Genomic DNA, 22,413 nt, shown 5'->3' with positions numbered 1-22,413 from the left:
CGTGTTTTTAAAGAGCGTCTTGGGAGAAAACCGGTCGGGAGCGTGGAAGCCAACCGTGGCGCAGTGCCGGTGAGGTCTTGCATTCGTCCCCCGCAGCAGCAGCAGCAGCAGCAGCAGCAGCCTTTGCACCTCAACGCGGGTGTCAGAAGCGAGGGAGCCTGCTCTTCCCGCTCCGCCGCGGCGGCTCCGGCCGAGGCACGGCGCTTCTGGGTCTCGGCCGGCAGCGGCGGCAGCCCACGAGCAGGGACAATCCTTGTCCTGATGCTCCCCCATCTGACAATTTCTGGGTGTCTCCCTTCGCTTCGCACAGCCCTGCTTCTTCCGCGCTTTTTTCCATCGGGTTTTCCTCCAAGTCCTGCCCGCACCGCGAGGCCGCGAGCGCTCGGGGAAAGGGGCCGCCCGACACACACACCCCGGCCCGGCGCCGCAACCGGGGACGCGCCCGACACCGCGGAGCCGCTCCGCGCCGCCCGCCCCAGCGCTGCGGGAGCCTCCGCGTTTCCCCGGAGGGGAAACGCGGAGGCTCCCGCAGCGCTGGGGCGGGGCGGGGCGGAGCGGTGCGCGGGCGGAGGGGGGGGGGGCGCAGGGGGGCGGCGCCGGCGCTCGGCGCTGACAGCCACATGCCGCCCTGCCTGAAAAGGCTGCGAGGCGCCGGCGGGGAGGGAGAGGAGGCGCAGACGGCGCCCCAGCCCGCACCGCCGCCGCCGCGCCCCGGGGGATGCCGAGGCGCCGGCCCCGCGGGTCGCCCTAGGGGAGAGGCGTTCCGCCGGCACCGCCCGCCCCGCAGCCCCGGCCCGGGGGAGGCCGCCGCCGCCGCCCCCCGCTGAGCCCCGCCGGAGCCGCTCGCGAGTGGGGCGCCCACGCGGGGCGCGGCGCGGCGTGCTCGGGGGAGGGAGGCGAAGCTCGGCCCCGCAGCCTCGGGTGGTTTGGTTGTTGGTTTTGCGTTTTTGGTGGTTTTTTGTTTTGGTGCTTTTTTTTTTTTTTAATTAATTTCTTCCGAAGGATGGATACGTTTCTTCTCGCGTGGGGATTTCTAGGGCTGTGCTTGCCCGGCTCCGGAGGTACGGCGGAGACAGGTAAGGCGTCCCCCGGAGCGGGGGATGCCCCCGGCCGCGCGTGGGCGAGGGAGCCCTCCCCGCCCGCCCAACTTTCGGGTGCCCGTGCGCGGCCGCGGGCGCACGCACGGAGGCTCTGCCCTGCTTCGGGCATCGCGTAGGGAACAAATGAGGGATCGGCGGCTGCCGCGCAGCTTTCGGGGTTCGGGGAGGGGGACTCGTGCGCGTGGCGGGGATGGCGCAGCCCCCTGCCGTGAAGGGGCGAGGGGACGGAGCCGCATTGGAAAAGTTGCGCGCTGGTGGTTTGGGTTTTTTTTTTTTTTGGGGGGGGGGGGTGGGGGGGGGTGGCACGGGGAAAGGAGGGGAAGCGGTAGGGACCAGCCGCATCCCGGGCGCCCGCATCCGGATGCCCGCGGCCCCGTGCCCGGGGGCAACCTCGGGAAACTTTAGGTAAGAAATGAGAATCGTCTGGCAGGGAGCAGGCAGGCGGGAGCCGCGCAGGGCGGCGCTGGGAGCGGGCGAGGCTTAACGGCGGTGGCGGCACCCGCCCGTTGGAGGCACGCTCCGGGCAGCCCCCCGGGAAAGCCCGCCCCGCGGTACGGTACGCGCGGGACCCGCGCTCAACTCTGCTAAACGCCGGGGTGTCCCGGGACCTGGCGGGTTCGTGGCAGGTCTAGGGGCGCGAGTGTGTTCTTCTGGTCCTCGCTTAAAAGAGCTAGGCTGGGCTGTCAGGAGGCGCTGGGGTTGAAGCCCCGGTGCTGGCGTTGCTTCGGCTTGGGGACGGGAGAGGGGCAAGGGCGGGCTGAGGCTGGGCCCTGTGCTCCCCGGCCACTGGCTTTGGCTCCGGCTAACGGAGGCAGCAGGGTCCCCACCTGGAGGAAAAGGATATGCCTCACCCCACCGTCCACCGCTCTCTTGGGGCTCCTTCTGCGGTCAGCGGCCCGGGCGCTGCCTGGCGGGACGGTGGTGCCAAGGCAGCAGCTGCTGAGCCGTGGGCTTCCCTTCCCGTTAGTGGGGGCCTCGGGTCGGGCCTCGGACAGCCCGCGGGGACGCAGGGTCCCGAGCCGCGGTCTGAGCCGGGCAGCGATAGATGGCAAGGCGCGATGTGCGTGCGTGGGTCCCTGCCTTTCCCCCTGCCCTTCTGCCTTCCCCTGCCCCGGAGCGGCATGGCCACCAGCTGCCCCTTGAAAAGGGAAGTGGGAGAGTCTCTGCCGCCTGAGAAAGTCCCTCTTTTTTTTGCAGCAGCGAAGCACAGACGTTCCCGGCAAAAGCGCTCCGTGTATATTCAGTTGCCGGTTGGCATCGCCTCCTTCCTTATGGTGACAGAGGAAAGAAAAAAAAATCCCATCTTTTGTTCAAATAGGAAAACAAATGAATAGGCGCTCGATGGGGTGAAGAGAAAGGGCAAAGTCCTGGGAGGCCCGGGCTGAGTGCGAGAGTCTTTTCAGATGGTCCCCGGTGCAGAGGCGGTGTCTGGTCTCCTGGCGTGGGCATTGTGCTGAGGCGGATCGGGCTGAAAGCTGAGTTTCGCTCCTGAGGGTGCACTGGCCGGCCTGGCTGCGATCCCTGTGGCTGCTGAGCCTGAGTGTGTGCCTGCGTCTGTGCGTACCCCACCTTCTGTCCTTGAGTGGGCTCTGGATCAGGACTTATGACTGGGAAGGGGTTTATGAACCAGCCGTGTCACTGAGGCCGTTCAGTCGCTGTAAGAAATGTTTATTTGAACGCGGGGTTTTCCCGGCTAAGCAGAGCATCACATGGTGTTGGAGCCAGCGAGGAAGTTGTTTCTCTGCGGCTGTTTCCCAAGACGTTGTTGTGGCGCTGCAAACCCGGTCAAATGACTTTATTGCTAGCCCAGCGAGCAAAGGTATGGGGTAACGGGATGTGAGCCTTGGTCAGACTATGCTCAGCTCCAGTAAATTAGCCAGCCTAGTAAGAAAAACATGCCAGAGGTAGATGGATTTATGTTTCAGTCTGGTGTATGTGAAAGCCTTCCCCCATTATCAAAGTCCCTCTTAAGGTCCCCTAAGGGAGGTTAGTAGAGAGGGGAGATGTTTTTAATAGACAATAATATGATAATCCACATGGAAAAAAACCCTAGTGCAATATTTCTACGGTAAGAGATAAACAGTGCAGCTGCCAATTTGTATGTATCCAAGCAAACCCTGAGATAACCATGGAGGGGAGTGGGTGGGAGACCCTGGAAGATAAATCTGAAGGCTGGATGGCTGTGTGTTTTTCATCTTCCTGTAAAAAGCAATCAAGTAAGAAAGTAACAGATTTGAGTGACCCAAGTACTGAGCTGTTCAGATGATGTTTATGCTGCTCCGAGCAAAGCTCACTCTTGAAGCCTTCCGAATAGTTTGCTTAAAAGCTAGCATCTTCAGTAGTGGCTTAGGAGGTGTACCAAGGTGGGGAGGGGGACCAAAACAAATTGCTGCCGAGCAGGCACACGGCTGCACACATACAAACACGAGCACACGCACCCATACAAGCGTTGAGTGTAATGCCTTTTGCCCATTGTGCTGTTAACTCGGCTCTTACTGGGAACAAAAGCTTTTTTAGCCTAGGAATCAGACAGTTGTCAGGAGCATCACTGAAAACGACTGATACAAGCTCAGTGGGGGGCTCTGACCCAGGTTAGGATGCTGCATTTTGTTTTCCTAACTTTCCTGCCGCAGAAAAATCATGGTGTGTGGTGTTTAGAGTGACAGGCAGGCGTACTGGTCCCAGGGGGCTCTACGGAGGCATTTCCCATCTCCCTGCCCTGCTCCTTCTCACCCCCGAGCCCCCTTCCCGGTATTTACTCTGTGTTTGGTACCCCGTGCATGTCTTAGAAGGTTAAAATGAGAAAGCAACCCGCTATACTGGGCTGGAGAAGACAGCGCTCCCCATCCCAGCAGCGTGCCGCTCTGGGCAGGCGGGTGGGTTGCTTTCCTAGCAGAAACCTCCAGTGCCGCCAGGCTCCAGGACGTGGTGGCCTTGTATTGCAGATAGCCTGAGAGGAGAAAGCATCCTTCATGGGGTTTAGGAAGCTGTCAGGTTCAGATAAGGCTGGGATCCTATCCTGTGGGACCCCCAGTTGTATTAATAAGGAAAAATTAATTTTTAAGCACTGGGATTGCTGCCAAATTATATGACCTCTGACAGACCAGCTGTGCTAGGAAAATAAATCGCCTGTATCTGAGACCTGTGATCCTATCTGAAATCAAAATAATAGAAAAAGTCGGCATTTAGCCACGATGGTGGGGGCAGCAGCCTGAGAGCAAACTGGAAGCTGCTAAACTTGCTCTCCATTGTGCGGTGAAGTCACCGCCACTGCATCCCCATGGGGTCTCAGGAATACAGTTGTCTAATCCGGGAAGTGTGGAGAGCTGATGTGCCTGCACACACCCAAGCTGGGGCTGACGGTGTCAACATGGAGGTGGGGGCAGAAGCAGGGTGTGAACGTTTCCAGCTCTACCCTCACACCGTAACAGCCCTTTGACACATTTCTAATTATAATACACGCACAGACAAAGAGGTAGCTGGGCTATTTTCGAAATCTCTGTCTACACCCTGGTGGAAACCGCAATACTAGCAACAACATAAATCAGGGCTGTTGCTAGCAGTGTTGCACACGGCTTAGCGCTACAGTAGCATGGTTTTAATCATACTCGGAATCAAAGGGTCAGCCTTCTCCCTGCCTGAGCCAAATCACAATCTCAGAAGGCCAGATCCTGAGCCAGGCTTGATGCCTGTGCAGTGAAAAGACGCAAGCACAGACACAGAAGAGAGAGTTGTCAGCACGAGGTCAGCAGGCACAGGGCCAAAAACTCGAAATCACAACTCGGATCTGTAGCCCGTTCTACATGCAAGCAGTGTCCATGGATCGCATGGGGGAGGACAGCTAGGGTAACGCGGGGGGGCTGGGGCCCCAACTGCAGCCTTGGTGAGGCAGCCTCTTCCCAAACAGGTTGGGGAAAGAGGTACAAGCAGTGAGTCGGCATGCAGAATAGCCTGAAGTATTACTTGTAGGGATGGATGATGCAGAGAGACTTTCTGTCTGAATGCTTTTCTTCCTCTCTTCATACTTGATAAGGCAAAGAAAATGGGCTCCAGAGATGAAGTGCTGGGCTCTGGCTCTTTGAAACCTGCCCTCATTTCTCCCCATGCATTTGAGACAAAGGCAGGACATCTGCCCCAGCTGTTCTGGTGCGTCACCCTTAGCTGTGAACTGCTGTCCGTGTGGGGCTTGAATGCCTGCCTTTCTCTACGTCCCTCCTAGGAAGACGGTGAAGCCAAAAGGACACTGTCCTTTCACTTTGCTTACATTTTGTTGAAAGGCTCCTTTGGACCCTGGTTTTTAGGGAATGCCTGTGGGGAGAGGAGGGAGGAAAACCCCAACCCCTTGTGCATGTAGACACATATACACACACTTAACTGTCTCCCTGGTTCTTCCTTTCTCTTCACAAGCACATAAATGACAACCTTTTCTCTTACGCACAGAGCCCCTCCGGTCCCCCCCCCATCTTGCTGCCTGCCACGCACACGCTCCTGCATTCTTCCCTTCCCTTCCCCGCGCTCTCCTTCACACCCCCAGAGCCCCTTGGCAACTTTCTCCCTCATGCACACCCCCAGGCTCGCTCCTGCTTCCCTCTCTTTCTGTTTGACCGCTGAATATGTGCTCAGCAGGAAACAATGTGTTTAAGACACTCGCCAGAACGTGTAATAACTTTGGCGTTAGTAGTGAAGCTCAGCAGTAGCTGGATTTGAGCAAGCCATCGTAAAGGCTGAAGCCGCTGCTACTCAGCAGCGCGTGCGGAGGGAGGCTGCGGCAGGGCCTCTCCCCGAGTGGCTCCGGAGGCATTGCTTCCCCTGCCGTCCCGTCCAGTCCCATCCACGGGGCTGCCGGCCGCCAAGGCACTGGGTTTTGCTCTGCAGCTCCAACAGGGCCCCTGGGAGAGAGGGCTGAGCCAGGGGTGTTGCAGGATTCGGAGAGGCTCTGCCAGCCACTTTGGGAAGAGGCAGGAATAAACTGCCGTTGCCCAGTGGGGAAAGCCAGGATTCAGTTTCAGAACAGACCCCGACAGATGGGCTCAAAAGGTGTGAGGAAGCTGGGAGGGTGCGGGGGGGGAGATGAGGGACAAGATAGGCTTTTTTTTTCCTTTTTGAAATTGTTATAATAATAATACTAATTAGTATTTCAGAGGCATTGAACACCTTTCATCAAGCCTGAAGCTCTTCAGAGAGGACCCCTAGGTGAATCCATGGCTCGCTCTTCAGTTTGTGGAATTAGAAACGTCTCTTGCTTTTCCTTCATGCCCCTCGAACCAGCCTGTTATTGATAGCATTCATGGGGGTGGCTCAGCAAATTGTTTCATCTGCATATTATTTCCTAGTGTAGCCTATAGGTAGGGTGGCAGGCTGCCATGCAGGAATCCTCTGCTTTATTTCTGCCTCTGCTCTGAGCCTTCAAGCTTCCCCACATCTCCGTTTCCCCGCCTGCGGTTCTGGCAACATTTCCTCAGAAACTACCCGACCTGCAACGTGAAGGTGTCCTGAAGCTGCCACCTATTCCTGGGAGATGGCAGTGTGTTTCCACAAGACTTCAAACCCTTGGGAGCCTAACACAGAGGCAGGAGAAACAGGCATGATTGCTGCAAGTTCAATATGCAGTTAGCCCCCTCCCTTGCACGTGCACACACACACTTACGAGTTCTCTCGAATGATTACCGGAGTAGCCAGGAGTTGTAATTCCAGAACCACTGATTACATTCGCAGGCAAGCTGGGAGAATTGTGTGCACACATAGCTATAGAAAGGCTAACACTATTAAGCCATTTGCCCTATTGGAATTGCATTTGCCTGTGATATAAGATGACAAATAACAAAGTTAACAGAGGTGGCACCATGTAAAACCAGGATATGAAATCTCATCAAAGATACAAGGCAGGGGTGGGAACCACCAAAACCCCAAAGTGGCAACATTTAAAGGTCAAGGTTGCCACTGACTCAACAGGTACAATGCGATGCCAGCCCCTGGAAGGTGGCTATGCAGAACCGCAGGGGTGGAAATCAGGTGAATGCCAGTGATTTCAAAGCAAATTACCTGGATTTGCATGCAGGATTTGGCCCTCTCATTTTCCATGGTGAAGCTTGAATAGGTCTCTCTTTCAGGTTTCCACTTAATTCTGTGGATTAACATGGCAAAGAAAGTGCAGGTATAAGAAATCTCCAAATCTCCTTTTCTCTCTTCCTCCCTCCAACAATCCCTTCTTATTTAAAAATAATTTTAAATGATGTCTTTCTGCAACGGCTCACAGCTAAAATGTTCCATTTGCTGAGCTTTCCGGTGTTCCCCTCTCATTGCTGTCCAGCGCTATAAAGTGAATATATTGCATCCCTCCCCAGATGCTTTAGGAAGTGGTCAAACGGCTGCATTCCTCAACTGATGGATTGGCGCGTTCCTTTCTTGCTTAAGCCCAGACAGTGTTTTTATGAGCCTGTCTCGTGACAGGCCTGAGACACTTTGAATCAAACAAATCTTCGTTCAGATCACAAAAGCAGTCTTTAAATTCTGCTTTGCTGTGCCTCTACTTTTAAGTGAAATTGCAGTTAAACTGGTAAAGGCCCTCGATGAAATGTTCAGGGGACTTTCCCTGGTTGCGTGAAATCTCAAGACATGGATGCGGGTACTGCTCTGGGATGAAATGTGCGTGTAACTGCTTTGTGTTGTTTGGGTGTGTTTGTCCATTAATTTGTTCAGGAAGCCTTTGAAGCTTTATCTTGCAATCCAAAGCAAACATGCTTCTGCTAAAATGATCTACGCTACTGGGGATAAAATATCTAATCTTGTTAGCTTCCTCTGCACTATGTCTCTCTCCTTGGCCAGTGGCTAAGATGTATCATCTAAATCCGAGAGTTCACGTTTGTGTTCCTGCCTGATGTGAAAGTTGTGCCGTACGGTTTGGGGTGAGACCCCCTGCCAAGTTAGCCCTGCACAGATTCTCGCCCAGGGCCAGCGCCTGGGGACTGAGGCAGGATGAACGTTAACGGTAATGAATCCTTGGCAGAAGAGATCTGTTTGTCCCCTCCATGCCAGGGTTTGGCAAAGTGCTTGGACGCACATGGACCTTGAAAAACTTTGCTTCTTGAAGAGCTGTTTGACTTTAATGGGACTGAAACTCAGGGTTTGCTGCACAAGGGCTCACGCCAAGTTCAGCAGCTCTGAGAGCAGTAGGTCATGTGTGCCAGGACCCATAATTTGCTGCACTGTCAGAGGGCTGTCAGGGCAAATCTCCTCTGCCCAGCACTGAATCCCGGGACATAGAAATCTTCGGCAGTGGTTGGATGAGAGTGTGGAGCTGGGCTGTGAGGGCCTCATGCGAGGAAGAGAAATAAGCGACGAGGCTGGGCAGTGCATCCCTCTGCTGTGGAACTCCCGGGATCTCTCTCCCTTGCTCCTTTGCTGCTCTCAAAGGCTGCTCTTTCTGAGCAGCACAGACAGTGATGCTGCCGCTTGCCTCTAAGGCAACAAGAATGCCTTAAATTTTGTGCGCAGCCCTGAATTACATCCCCAAAGTAAACTGAACCCAGCAGATCAAAACACATGATAGTTTCCTGCTGGATGCTACAAGCTCTGAGAGGCTGTAGTATGTGTGTTTGTTGTGAAATGGGCCTCTCTGGTGATGATTATTTTTGTTACAGGCAGAGTTGGCTTTAGTTTCTGTGTTGAAGGTCCAACAATAACAGTGAGCCCGGCTCTCCTGGGGTGAGGGAAATCCAGAGGGGTTTAATCGGCAGGAAATTCAAGTAGGAGAACGCTCTGCTCCCGGCCTAAGGTTTCAGCATGCACTGATGAGCTGCAGAGCTGAAAAACCCCAAGTGTGGGTGGAGGTTCCCGGGCCCTGGCTGTTATTTTTGGGTCCCCTGAGTAATGATTGCTCATTGCAGCCTGGGGGAAGCAGGGGCAGACTTCATCAGCCTGGATGTCTCCAGCAGGTCAGGACGGAGAAAGAGGAGTCTGCCCCTCGCAAAGGGTGAGGAGCTCAGCTGCTGATACCCATCTCTGTGGGAAACTTTGGAGTTGCCTGCCGTATGCTGTGGCGTTTGCAGGAGTCTGCCCTTGCGAGCTTCTCCAGGTCTCCCTTTCCCGTTCCTATGGCTTGGTTGTCATCCTCTGGTGTAGTTACCCTGTTGGGGTGGTCCTGCAAGGAGAGGATTGCTGGGATAATGTAAGTCATGTGGTAGGTCTTAACAAAGGATGGGATCTGAGGATTTCCCATCCTGAAGCCAGCCTGCTCCTACACTGCCAGGGAGTGCTGACCTCTGTAGCCTCCACTGAGGAGCCCAGCTGCTCTCCCATGGCCTCGCCATCGCCACAGCGCTCCACTGGCCCCTCCACCGTGCGGGCTGGCAGGGGCCCCAGCAGTTTGCTTTCAACGCCTGCGTTTTGCTTACTGAGCAATGGGGTGTCCCACGCACCTGGCAGACTTGGCTTATACTTCAAAATTTAATTTTAATTTTATTAAGTGAATTCAGGGCTGGCAAAAGCTGCCAGAGCCCATTAGCTGTGGAGCACGTCTTGCTTCCAAAGCATACAGCCTAGGCAGTAGCCATGTCACTCACTTTTTTCTTCTTTTTTTTTTTTTTTTTTTTTTCCTTTTTGCATGGATTCAATGCATCAGTTTGAAAGGACATACTTAAGTAGAAGCTTGATCCTCTACTGTGTACAAAACAGGCCTGATTTTATATGGAAAGCTAGTGGTTGGCATGTCTGCTGAGGCAAACCCTTTGCCTGTCAGTGGGCACAGTGATAGATTTTTTTGTTGCAGATGTTTATCTGCTAGATACCAGTGAATCAAAAGACAAAAATCCTGACAGAACAATTACAAAGATATTAAAGTCATTTTGCCTCTTCAGTTAACTCTTAAGAAGCCCTGGTTTCCCTGCTATGCTATTGCCCACCACGTGGCCTGGTGCTGTGCATGGACAAGGCAGCACTGCACTGAAGTAGCTGCGTACTGAAGTAGCTGCCTTCATTTCTCTGGACCTTCTTGGGGAGGGATGAATGAGAGGACAAAACCTGTTCCTCTGCGAGACACAGATAAGCTTTCCTGCAGGTGGAAGGCTTTCCCTGCTGCAGAAAGATGGTGAAATTTTCCTGGTGGTATCTGAACACCTGAGGGATGTGGCTGGTGCTCCTGCCCACTCAGTGGTTTTGCCTGCTTGCCCGTTTTGCTGCAGAAACCACAGCCGCAGAGAGCTGGGCTCCAGCCCCTCTTACTCAGGCAGTCCTCACCGGCAGTTTAACTTGGGCATCAAGCTGACCTGAAATTAGGATCAAGCCCAGGGATTTCCTTAGCTCAGTCCTGCTGACCTGTGATGGCCTCGCAGGGCAAGGGAGAAGTTTTAAGATCAGGGTAAGCCTGGGTGTCTGCTCCTGAGTTCATTTGTCAGGGAAGAGCTAGAGCAAGCTGGAGCCTGACACCCCTGTTCACATTGCAGTTCCCCTCTAAGTGGTTGAGTTGCAATGGCTCACAGAGTATTCATAGCATCCAGCGCAAGTAAGGGGCTAGCAGCTTCTGAGTGGTGGGTGATGTTGGTGGTATCAGCCTAGCGGGTAGCATGTGTGTGAAAGCTGGAGAGACGGGGAGGGGATGACGAGGTGTGGAAGGATTGACTGTATTTTCATTGCTTCGAGACTTTGCCCTTTCCAAGAAAAATAATCTGCAGCTTGAATATTTCTCTTTGCTGGAGCGGGTGGACATGTGTGCAAACGAGGTGTGAATTTTTATGAGAAGGTGTGAAAGTGCGTACATGAGTGAAGTGTGAATTACACATCTATTTGTACGTTGATGTCAACAAGTCCGTGAATTTCTTCCTTCCACGTGAATGTCTCTCTTTCTCTCCCCCTGAACCCACATAGACACGTGTGTGGGCAAATGTGCCTTGCTGAGAGAAGAGATTTGTGCAAGAACGTAGGTTTGTAAATGTTTGTGTGTTGAGCAAGCTCTCCTGTGGAACAAAACCAGATGTTTTTTGGTACTCTCAGCTCTTCCATGGCAGTGTTGCGATTTTTCCCCTCTTATTTTTCAGGATACTTACAGGATTATTTTAAGAAAAAAGGGAAAGCTGCAGAGCTGCCTTTGGGTGTGTGAGAAGAAAGTTATTTTGAAGAATGAATGTGTTAGAGGGCATGAAAAACATGGGGGAAACTGAGACAGTGCTTTTTCATGGCGAAGGAAGCCTTGCTTCCCCATGAAGGGCCCTCCTGCTGCCCTTGTTCCCGCACAGGGCACGTGCATTTTCTGCAGGCACAGGGCACGTGCATTTTCTGCAGGCAGCGTGCAGGCAGCAGGTTGTTTATTCAAAGTGCTTTTTTCCGGAAAGCATTACCACCAAGGGGTCCTGCCTCCCTCCTGCTCCTCACGTTAGCCCTAGGAAGAGGGCAGTTTGAAGGCGGGCTGGGATGTCCCCACCAAGAGCAGGCAGACTTGTGACAGCCTGGCAGGGGCCACTCCTGGGGCCTCATGGACCCCATGGCAGAGGGACGGAGCCAGACCCGCAGCGCGGGGTTGAGCCCACATGAGCACTGCTTTGCTTCTCCTGGGTGGTCCTGGGGCTCTGCAGCGAGTGCCGCTGCGGGAGAGACAGGAACAGCCCTTGGGGCCAGGGCAGTGGGGAGCACGGCAGAGACCCTCAGCCCACAGAGCCAATGGGGTGTGGGACATGAGGTTACTCTCCTGGGTGGAGGGTGATGCTCCTCCTGTGCCTCAGCTCCCTTGGGGACATGGGATGTGCCCCAGGCCCCATCGCAAGGTGTGCACATGTGGGCCTCGGGAAAGCCCACCCGGTGTGGGACCGGAGCCCTCCGGGTCTGTGGGGAGGCTGTGGGGACAGCCTTGAAGTGGGGACAACCCATGAGGGTTTGTGTCCCGCGTTGTACCCCATTGCTTATCGTCAGGGAGGGGAAAGCCTTTCTGCAACGTGGGACCAGGGTCACCCCGTATGCTTGCCAGCCTGCCCTGTGGAGGGGCTTAGGCTTGTGCTGGGTTTTGGCCATTTTGCTGGTTTTTGCCCATTTTGCTGGGTGTGAAGAGGCAATGCTGTCTTCCGGGTGCAGCTGTGGCAGCTTGTGGGGCCGTGGCGCTGGGACAGGGCAGGGGGTGCAGTGAGGGGCACGCAGTAGGGGACCTGTGGAGAAAGGGACTTGGTTGGGATTTGTAATGCACTATCAATTGACCCTGTGATGCAGATTTTCCTCCCAGCAAGTAATGCAATAATAAATTTGATTTGCAGCATTCATGAGATTAAATGTTTTTTTGAAGATGAAATCACCCTCTAGGGCCTGTTCTAACCCAAAGCTGAGAGTGCTTCCTCTGCTCACCACGCAGCCATTGCCAGTCATTTGCAGGCTAGCCCCACAAAACCACCACTGCTGATTATTTGCGTCTGCAATTCCAACGGCTGGGTTAGCTTGAAAGGTTTCGGGAGGCTAGTCTGCTGAGATGGGCTTGTGGGGGCATGCAGAGTTGGGGAGGGAGAGCACAGCAAGCAGAGAAGGGCTGTCACAGGGCTGCAGGTCAGGAGGGCCAGATGCTGTCTTCAGCTCTGCCACTGGCTGCGCAGGTGGGCCTGGGCTCGCCATCAGCCCCGCCATGCCTCAGTTTCCTTCTTTGGGAACAGCAAAGCTTTCTGCGCTCCTGCAGATGTATCAGATTTCTAAGGTCCAAATTTTGGTGTCTCCTGGGACAGCTGTGGGAGACTGTCACAGAGCAGCTTGCAAAGGAGGCAAAAGGGATAAAACGAGGCAGCTTCAGATGATCTGATATCGGTCTGTCTCTTACTTTATGGCTCTGTAATTGCCTCGGCAAGAGCATTCACTTCTCTTTTCTAGTCTGTGTGAAATGTGGTATGTAAGTGTTGCAGGAGGCGGAGGGGAATAGGAGTAGGTTTGTTGTGTAGAATAATTGCCCTTGCCCAGAGATTAACATGAAATATTAGAGTACCAAATGGATGTCAGTGGCCTGGAGAATGGCCTTTATCAGACCACCCCTAGCAGTAGCCTGGAGGGACTGGCTGTGTGCAGCTGATGCCCAGAACCCGTACCAATGCCTTGTTCCCTTCTATGTCTCTGCAGCTCAGCCATGCGGGGGCCGCCTGAACTCCAAGGATGCCGGGTACATCACCTCCCCAGGGTACCCCAATGACTACCCCTCCCACCAGAACTGCGAGTGGGTCATCTACGCCCCTGAATCCAACCAGAAGATTATCCTCAACTTCAACCCTCACTTTGAAATCGAAAAGCACGACTGCAAGTAAGAGCCTTCCTCTTTCTCTCTAGTACATAGTCACCTCCTCTTCCCACTTTTGCCTAGCATTATGGGCCTCATGCTTCCTTGTACGTGAAAACAAGCATCGTTCTGAGCCCCCATAGCGCTGCATCTCGTTGCCTTTTAGGGGCAAGCGTGCATCAACCGACTGGGTGGTTGTAAGATGCTGCTTTGGACACATACGATGAGCTTACTCTGCATTGAACTGGTGGTTCTTAACTCAGCCTGATATTATCTGAAAACAAGAGTTAACTGGCTTTCAACCCGAGTTTCACTTTGGTTAAAAGGTAGCTTGTTTTTTTCTATGTCGAAGTGGCCTCACTGTCTTTTTAAACTGTGCTGGGAGAGCAGAGCAATTTCCTGGCATGTAACTAGGCAGAGGTATGGCAGAGAGAGCCCTAGGGCTGGAGACCCAGGCTCAAGCCATTGTGAGGCTCAGGGCTTGGGGGTCTGAGCTGTTAGGGCTGGATCTGACTTTCCACAGTGCTTATTCTGCTGCATTTGGTAAACTGGGAGTTTGGTTTTGTTTGCTTTTTTTCCTCTTTTCTTCTAAGAAGGGACTTGGAAACTAGATGTCTGGGAAAAACAATTAACAACTAGTAAAGAATAATTAATGGCATCAAAGGGCACTGTAAAAGGCTGAGTTAATAACATGGTCTCAGCAGACATATAAACCTGTGTGTTTAATCTGGAATCCACAGCCTGCTACAGGGATGCCTGAGCTGTGAAGGAGCTTAGGGTCTCCTAAAACAGGCCTGACACAGCAGTCTTGCCAGACACGCTGGTCTTGTTGATTAAAAGAGGGTTATATATGGAGAGGGGAACTCTGTTTGCAAAAAGGACAGAGGGACACGGGAAGCATTTATGGGGCTGTAGAATCAGTCCTGTGGAGAACAAAGAATTCAGCATGGGTTTGATGATGTACTGAAGGTTATGAAGTGTAGAGCTGGATCCTCAGCTACCATAAATCAGTGTAGCTCCTCTAACTCTAATGAAGGTGTGTTGATTGATGTCATTGGAGATCTCATCACCCCCTACAGATAAAGCCTGGGCTAATAAGGCTTTGAGCACCATGAACTCTCCCTGAAGTCACTGTGTGTGCAAGGCATTTAGCAGGATCAGGCCTGTGTTTAGAGAGGGGAGAAGGCAGAGAAAGGCTTAATGTGGGCATGGATGAACACAACAAGGCATCAGTGGTAGCGCGCGTGAGAATGATGGTTGCTATCAGATTTTATTATTGCTTGCACAGGATGAACTGTATAGCCTTCTCATAGCTTATGCAGTTGCCCCAAATTCACAGTAATAAAAGCTTTGTAGACCTATATTTGCAGTCTGCAGAGTATGTGATATCTATCGGGCAGGGCAATGTTGTGTGGGGGGCAGGGGTTGAGCTGGGCAGGAGGGACTGCAGCTTCTCCTCCTCCAAGGTCTCAAGGCAAGCAAAGCCATGTTGGTCAGAGAGCTGGACACACACCCCCCCAGGCACCTGGCTTTTCCTCCTCATGTAGGAAGCTGTCAATTTTAGCTCTGAGCACCTTGGACAACTTTTGACATGTTTTGCTGCCTGTGAGAGAGCAGGGTCTGGTCCTGAGCTGCAGGTGGTGTGTGCTGGAGGGGCTGCCTGAGCACTGGAGATGTTGTCCCTTTGCTGCTTTCTACTTTACTGTGGCAGATCTTCCGAGTGGCTGCTAAATGGTCTTACTTTTTCCCTTTCTGCATATACGTGCACAAGGAAGCCTTTAGTTGAAGCAGAAAGGTTGGTGGGGTTTGGTCCCCCGTGTGGGACATGTATGGTGGAGGGTTTGTCAGGGTCTCTGATTCAGTTCAGCTCCTGCAGTAACATTGCTCTCTAGAAACAGGTATTAACATTAAACCTCTACTGAAAGTGAAGTTCGCCTGCACCTCTGTCCCCTCAGCTGCCACCTGTGTGCAAGTGAAACATCACAACAAGATGAACAAGGGTTCATCCACAGTGCACTTGGGCTTCTGCTGGCCACAGGTATGAGCTGGGAGCCAAGCTGACTTTGGGTGCTTGCTCCCCAGAGCCAGCATTGCAAAGGAGTGGGTTTGAAAGAACTTCACGGATAATGCTTGATAGAAAGCATGACAAATCAAATGAAAACAGTGCATGATAAACACTGCCTGAAAGAAATTGATAGGAGGGAGATTTTTTTTTTAAGTGACCTACCAGAAGGAGGTATTAACAAGTATTAACACTGTGTAATTCTTGGGCATTAAGCAGTACTAATAGGTGACCATCTAGTAATGAATCTCATCCAAATGTCAGAGGGTATTTTATGAAGAAGCAAAGGCCTCATTGCAGCTGCAGGTGGGAACCTTAACAGGAACAGGAGTTCAGCATCAAAGAAATAGTCTCAGGGCAGAGCCCTTCTTTTGACATCTGATCATTAATATAGAGCACATTCACACAAAGGTGACAGGCGGATGAACCCCATTGTGGCGTTCTGTCTCTGGACAGACAAGGTTTCCCTGTTCTGGTATTGCTACCTGGCAGCTATTGGAGTGGGAGCGGGGCCTGTCTGTGCTTCCAGCTGCCAGAGGTAAACACTGTAACTCCTTCCTCTGTCGCTTCTTCCTTCGACATTTCATTTTACCTTATTAGGCTAAAGTTTCTCCGTCATAAAGCATAACATTTACATTCCTAAAACCCATGCTAAGGCCTACAAAAATATCTGCAAAAGTCTTTTTAGTTTCACTGTGTCCTTTCTGCCTGCCTTGTATCTGCTTTAGATTTCCCTTTGGGACAGGAGGCGTTTCCTCCTGTGTTTTGTACAGTGCCTGGCACCCTGGGGACCTCTGTGGAAAGGTCAGTGATTTCCCCTCGCCAGGCAGCTGGCCGGAAAGGGCCTGCGTACCTGGTGCTGCCCGGATGCCGGAGCGAAAGCTGGCTGGGGAGAGCAGCTTCACAGCTTCAGCAGCCGGCCCTCCCTGCCTGGAGGGCAGGAGCATCAGCCAGGGATGGGCGCCTGGAGGTGGCAGCCAGGGGCGGTGGCTTCGTGCTGGTTGTTGCTATTGTTTTTCTGGAGGCACATCGGGGTTTTTATTTTTTGGCTGTGTCTAACTGCATTAAGAAGTAACTGCACCACCACCACCACCCCCCCTAGCTTCCTTCCTCCCTCCCTCCCTCCCTCCCTCCCCCCACCCCCGAGGAAGCGCCTTACTTTGGGAAGGCACTTCAGGTTAAGAAAATTGGCCTTCTCCAGCTGTTGTGGCTCTTGTGTACCAGCACAACAGGGATCCCTGTTGTGGGAGAGTGGGCACGCTGTGACAGGGAGTATGGGACTCGGGCCGTTGTTCGCACTGTCCTGCAGCCGTGGGGCCGCAGCAGTAATGGCAGAGCCAAAAGGGAAGTTTGATGCTCAGATAAAAGTCCTGCCAAACTATTCGGAAATAATTGTAATAGCCTGTCTGCTCACCATTTCTTCCTCTCTGTGCTGTGAGCGCAGCTGTTGCTCAGGCGCCGCAGCCCCACGCTGTCGGCATCTGCTCTCTGATCAGGGAAGTGGCATCCAGTGGAAAAGAGCATGCTGCTGCTGCTGTGGCGAAATGTTTCCACTCCCTGCATGGCATGGCAGCTGCTGGGCAGCCTTGTGCATGCCAGGGTTTATCTGTGATCCCAGGAGCGACCTGAACCCTTTGCAATAGGTGTGCAACAGGGGTGGCTGTCCCCCAGCTCATACAGTCACATAGCTGAGCTGCCCGCTCCTTCCTAATTGTCATTTCGCTGCTCTGTCTGCACTGCTTGCTTGGAAAATCCAGGTCAGAAACCTCAGCTCTGAGTGAATCACTGCATTTATAACCAGCCACCTTTTCCATTTGTGCCTCCCTCCACTGTCGGGCTTCTCTTCGGACTCCCTCCTGAGACTGGCTACTGACTTTGCCATTCCCGGCCGCACTCGGCTGGCTCTGCCAGAGGATTAGGCTGGGCAGAGCTGCCGTTGAGTGTCGGGACATTGCTGTACACATATGGCAGAGGCACACTCCCTCCAGACTGCAGCGGATGGGCTTGCGCTCCCTCTGCAAGCAGAAGACCTTTCAGCTGAGTCATAACATCTGCCCCGGAGGAATTATTTTTTTTTAAAAAAGCCCAACTGGTAATCAGACCATGCCAGCGAGTTTTTCTGTAGCCCTTTCCAACACATGCTGCAACTGGATAGCGATCAGTGGGATCCCTGCCTGGGGAGGATTTGGGGTACCGCTGCCGTGGCTCGCAGCCCCCTCTGGTGGCACATGCCAAATGCTGGCAAAGGTTTCTGGAGGCAGGGGCCCGGGGCTCCAGAAACAGGCAGGAGTCAGCAAATTGGAGACAGCCCGGAGCTGCACTGTCGGGCTCATCCTCCTGACTTTGGCTTCCCGTGTCAAACTGAGGGTTTCCAGAAACAGGAACTGGGGCCACCGTAATAAGGAAATTTATGCAGTTGTCACTGTGACCTCCTAAGTGCCACGGAGGTGCCAAGAGAATTGAACCAAGTTCAGCATCCTGATGTGTGCTGGATACCAGGCAGGCATGGCAGGAGATGCCCCTGCTCCCAGCCTGAAGGGCAGAGGGACCAAGGTTTGGCAAAGGAAGACACCACGCTCCCAGCGTCTATCCCGCAAAGCACTGCCTGCCAGGGGACACTGGCAGTAACACGCTGGTCTTCCCAGGCCACAGTACAAAGGGTGAGGCACATGGGCTCGGCTAGCCAGTGTAGGCCTCTTACGGCAGCATGGCTGTCTCCTGTGCTTCCAGGAAGCTGAGCACTGGAACAAACCAGCTCTGCATCCTTCCTAGAGAGCAGCAGAGATGCTGGCCCAAATCCCTTGCTCAGGCGGTGGGGGGAGCTGCAGCCAGCCCCAGTGCCCACAGACAGGCAGGCAGCTGGAGGCTGCTGTGTTCAGCCCGGCTCTCTTGACCATCTCCTTCAAAGGAAAGCATAATATTGCAAGAAGCCATCCTTCCATCAGCGAAGGTTAAGAGTAGACAAAGCAGCAATTACGGACAGCTAATTAGTAAATGCTTTGAAAAGTATGCATAATTAGCTTGTTAGTAAACATTTTAGAAACAATGCCGTTCATCTTGAGATTGGGAAAATGCTTAGAAAAGAGAAAAACATTTAGAGCACTACAGAGCACAAGGGCTTGGGGGGGTTCTTTGCTGGGATGCAAGGGGAAGTGACAGCATCTCCTGCAACACTGGGGGAGTCGAGCTTTAACTTTGCAGAGAGGGGAAGTCAAAGATGAGATGTTAAGGAAGGCATTTGCTTGCTCATACATTTGTGGCATTGGTAGCCAGAAGCAACATTTCTAACGTACAGGAAATAATTCAGTCTGGGTAACACGACACTGCAGCTCAACTTGTCTTTAAATGAGCTTCTACTGTTTTTTAACTCCATCCAGCGTCCACTGTATGGTTCATAATTCCCGTCAAGCCCAGGTCATTTTCTGAAATGAAACATCAGCGAATGGGCTAGCTGTGACGGCATTAGACCAGCACATGAGTTAACAGTTCAAGGTTGTTCGCATCTCTCTGCTGCCCATCTGCAGAGCTGTGAGAGCTCTGCTTGCTCCACGGCTGTGCTTCCCTATGCCCCAGAGCCTCTCCCTGTAGGGACAGACCAAGTCCAGGTTCTGCAGAAGGTGATGGCCCCACAGGCGCTCTCGTGGGGTCTCCTGTGTCCCACCAGCTCACCAACATCCGGTGCGTAGGAGTCGGATCTTGTTTTGCACCTTGTTTCCTGTTGGCATGATGACAAATTGAGGGCCAGCTGGTGACACTGGGAACAATAGCATTAGAGATAGAGACCTCTCCCCTCCTTCCTGCTAGCGAGGAGGAGGAGGAAGAGGAGGAGGAGGAGGAGGTGGCGGCGGTGTACTGGCTTCTTACTCAGCCTCTCTGGCCAGCAAGGGAGGGAGCAGGACCTGTGGGTCCCCCGCAATGTCTGGGCCCCGCAATGTCTGGGGAGGGTGTGAGCACAGGGCTGGCTGTGGTGACTCCTCACTAACTGGCTTCAGGATCCAGATAAAAGTCAGAAACGTGTGCCTTTTGTGAGTGTGCAGTGCAAGCCACACTCCAGCTCTAAGCCCCTTGCATCTTTGCTGACCCTGCTTAGCACGAATGCCATGGGACAGTAGTAGAGCAATCCCACTGAAAGGGCCTGATGATAACCACAGCATTGAGATGCTCGTGCTTTTAGCAAAGAGCCCGAGGCCCTTGGCTGTCTTTGCAACAGTGTTCCAGCTCACTGGGTGACACCAGGTGACACCATTCACAGAGGCTCATCCCAAACAGGAGGGTCTCGGGAGCCTGAACGTCTGTGGGGATATGAGTCCCTGTCACTTATTTTGCATCACACAGTGGGTTTAGCAATGCTCTCCGTGTCACAGGTTTGCTGTCTGGATGCAGGAGTTAGAAGGTTTAGTGAATGTAAGGAGAGTGCCAGAATGATATCAAAAAACTATATCCTTTTTTTGATAAGGACCAGATGTAAAGCCCAGTAAAGGCAGTGGGATGTTTCACCTTGATTTCCATAGGAACTGGTTTAGGCTTTTAATGAGCAACTGTTTGCTTTAGCTACATGCAGCCTTTTTAATGGGTATCATCATCCCTATTGTCAGGCTGTACAGGGGAGTGGCAGATTTGCCAGCAATACTAGGTCTGGGAGTTGTGAGATTTGGGTTATTCCCCATTCCTGCTTTGGCAAATCACTTTAAATTCCCTGCCTTAGAAAGAAGAGAAGACCTGGGCATCTGCAGGCATAAAACCCAGTCTACATAGCAACAGTGCATTGCATACTCCCCTCCAAATGCTGTTGTTTAGCAGCATCACACAGGAGCAGGTCAGAGCACTGCAGATGACGACTGGTTCATTCCCAGCCTTTTCTGGCCGGGTGTGAATTCTGCAATTAAATATGAATGCAAAATAAAAAGAACAGACTGCAAAGAGCAGACTGAAAACAGAAGAAGTTTCTGGTTGCTTTTGGCCAGAGCTCAGCACAGAGCTTATTTGAAAGAATTGGGGGAGGTTAGTTTTTAGTCTGAGACTAGTTCTCCGTTTTCTTTAAATCAAGCGGCTGCACACCACCATTGAATGTCAATGTAATAATATGTTGCAAACCACAGTCTGGTGATCCTGGAATTCCTTATAAGTTAATAGCAGTCATGGTCCACTAATCGCAGCTAGGATGTTTTAAGCAACTGTCTTTGATATATCAGTTCAAACACACCATAGAATGCCTTCTTATGCTGGCTTAGCGAGTAGATCAGTAGATCATTAGAAAGAGTGAATAACCTGAGTGGTTTTGTTGGGTTTTTTTACCCCCTGAATCCCAAGGAATTCTTAGGATCTACGTACAGCATTGCTGAGCGATCACAGTCCAGTAGTATGGTGGTGGTTTTAAAGTAGCACTGGGTCAGACATGGAGATATTAGTGTTTAATAAATTTCTAGAAGCAGAGCCTGAAGCAGTGTGGTCTCACAGCAGAAATTGTATGCCAAAGACTTAGTCCTGTTTCAAATGGAACAGAAACTGGCAGGGCGGATGCTCTATGTATGTGCTGTTGCTGCCCCAAATGTCACTTCTTGCAGAGGTCCAGAAGACATTGCGGCCAGTGTGAGGAAGGGTCTGGCCTGTTTTTTGAAGTGGGGTCCCTCTTTGCTGAGACAGGCAGCACTCACCCACTGGTGGTGGCAGAGCCCCTGTACTCAGCCCTGTGCCTGCTGAGGCCGTGCTGCATGCAGGGTGTTTGCATGGGAAGTGCTCAACATATTAGAAACCTCCAGGGAACCCTTGAAGCTGGGGTTGTTGATGGATGTCCAACAAGGAGTAGGACCCCTGCCCGCCGGCAGCACGAGAGTTTGAGGCATGCGCTCAGCTTCCTTCCTCTTTCGCGAGTGTTGGTGTGAGGTTTCATTTATGTTGTTATTTTGCAGTGAAAAGGGAAGGTGTAATGCCTGGCTCTCACATGTTATGCCTTTGGTAATGCTGATGTTTGTCTGATAATCATGGGCAGGAACAAGGTCTGGGATCTCCATCAGCAGAGGGGACTGACTCACCATTGATCTATGTTCACTGCATCTTGTTGAAGTTTTTTGACCCATTTGATTTCTTAGGTTTTATTTCGTGAAAACCCTCTGATTTTTTCTGCCATTCAGGAGCAAAACATCTCTCTGTGTCTTTAAATATGGCAGACGGGGATTTCTTCAGATGTCCAACAACTCGATTGAAGGAGACCTCCGGAGACCTCTCCCCTTCCCTGTCCCCCTTCTCAGCCTGTCTTTTCATCTGCAATCTGGAGATGTAAGGGCTATAGTAATAGAGTGTCAGAGGAAGTAATTGATTCATCACACGCCGAGAGAGGAGTCTGTTGCCTTCAGTGTCAATGGAGCTGAACCACAGCCTGGAAGGGTGAGGGAGGCTTGTAAACACTCTATGGCTGAGCTGGCAGGACAAAGCAGACGCGCTGCCGTGGCTGAACGAGAGGGTGACACAAAGGGTTACTTCAAAGAAAATCTTCCTGAACAAAGCAGTGGCAGGGCCTTTGTTTGTGGGAGAAACAGGGAGGCTCCCATCCCTGTTCCAAGAGCCATTAAGGAGAAAAGGTACCAACCAGCTTCATGCAGCAGCCCCACTCCCTCATCTCTGTCTCCCTATTCTGCCTCAGCGTGGCTGCCTCTCTGACCTGCTGTCCCAGGCAGGGCTGAGCTCACCTCGGGGGGTACCAACCAGCCCCTACAAGTGGCTAATTCCTCCCGCCCCCCCAGATCCTGCTGCCTCTGAGACCCAGGTGAGAGGCCACTGCTGCTGTGAATGCACAGCAAGGCATGATGCATGCATGGCACAGCTCCCGCCCTCGTCCAGGCATTGATTGTGCTCAGACCCTCAGCGAGCCTCGGTTCAAATGGCTGTTGAGCTGCAAGTGGCCCATATGTTGGGGTGAGAAGGGTGTAGGAGATGCTGCGCTACCTACACAGCATGCAAGGAGGGATCAGGCAGGTTTGGTGTGCTGCTTGCCCCAGAAACCGCTCTTACTACAAGCTGGCAGT

General features: G+C 52.7%; 1 protein-coding gene across 6 annotated transcripts in view; it reads left to right on the top strand.

Annotated features, from left to right (window-relative positions):
• The first annotated feature begins 661 nt into the window (after positions 1 to 661).
• NRP2 (neuropilin 2) overlaps positions 662 to 22,413 on the top strand; it is a 90,945-nt gene continuing 69,193 nt past the window's right edge. For all 6 annotated transcript variants that reach the window (XM_049807816.1, XM_049807796.1, XM_049807806.1 and 3 more), the window contains exons 1-2: positions 662 to 1,076; positions 13,176 to 13,353. In XM_049807816.1, coding sequence (XP_049663773.1) covers positions 1,004 to 1,076; positions 13,176 to 13,353 — 251 coding nt within the window. In that variant the 5' untranslated portion in view covers positions 662 to 1,003. The remainder of the gene's footprint in view (positions 1,077 to 13,175; positions 13,354 to 22,413) is intronic.

Source organism: Accipiter gentilis, chromosome 1, assembly GCF_929443795.1.
Source record: "Accipiter gentilis chromosome 1, bAccGen1.1, whole genome shotgun sequence".
Lineage (NCBI taxonomy): Eukaryota > Metazoa > Chordata > Aves > Accipitriformes > Accipitridae > Astur > Astur gentilis.
The sequence above is the reverse complement of the archived record's forward strand: the minus strand, read 5'-3'. Positions and strand labels throughout refer to the sequence as shown.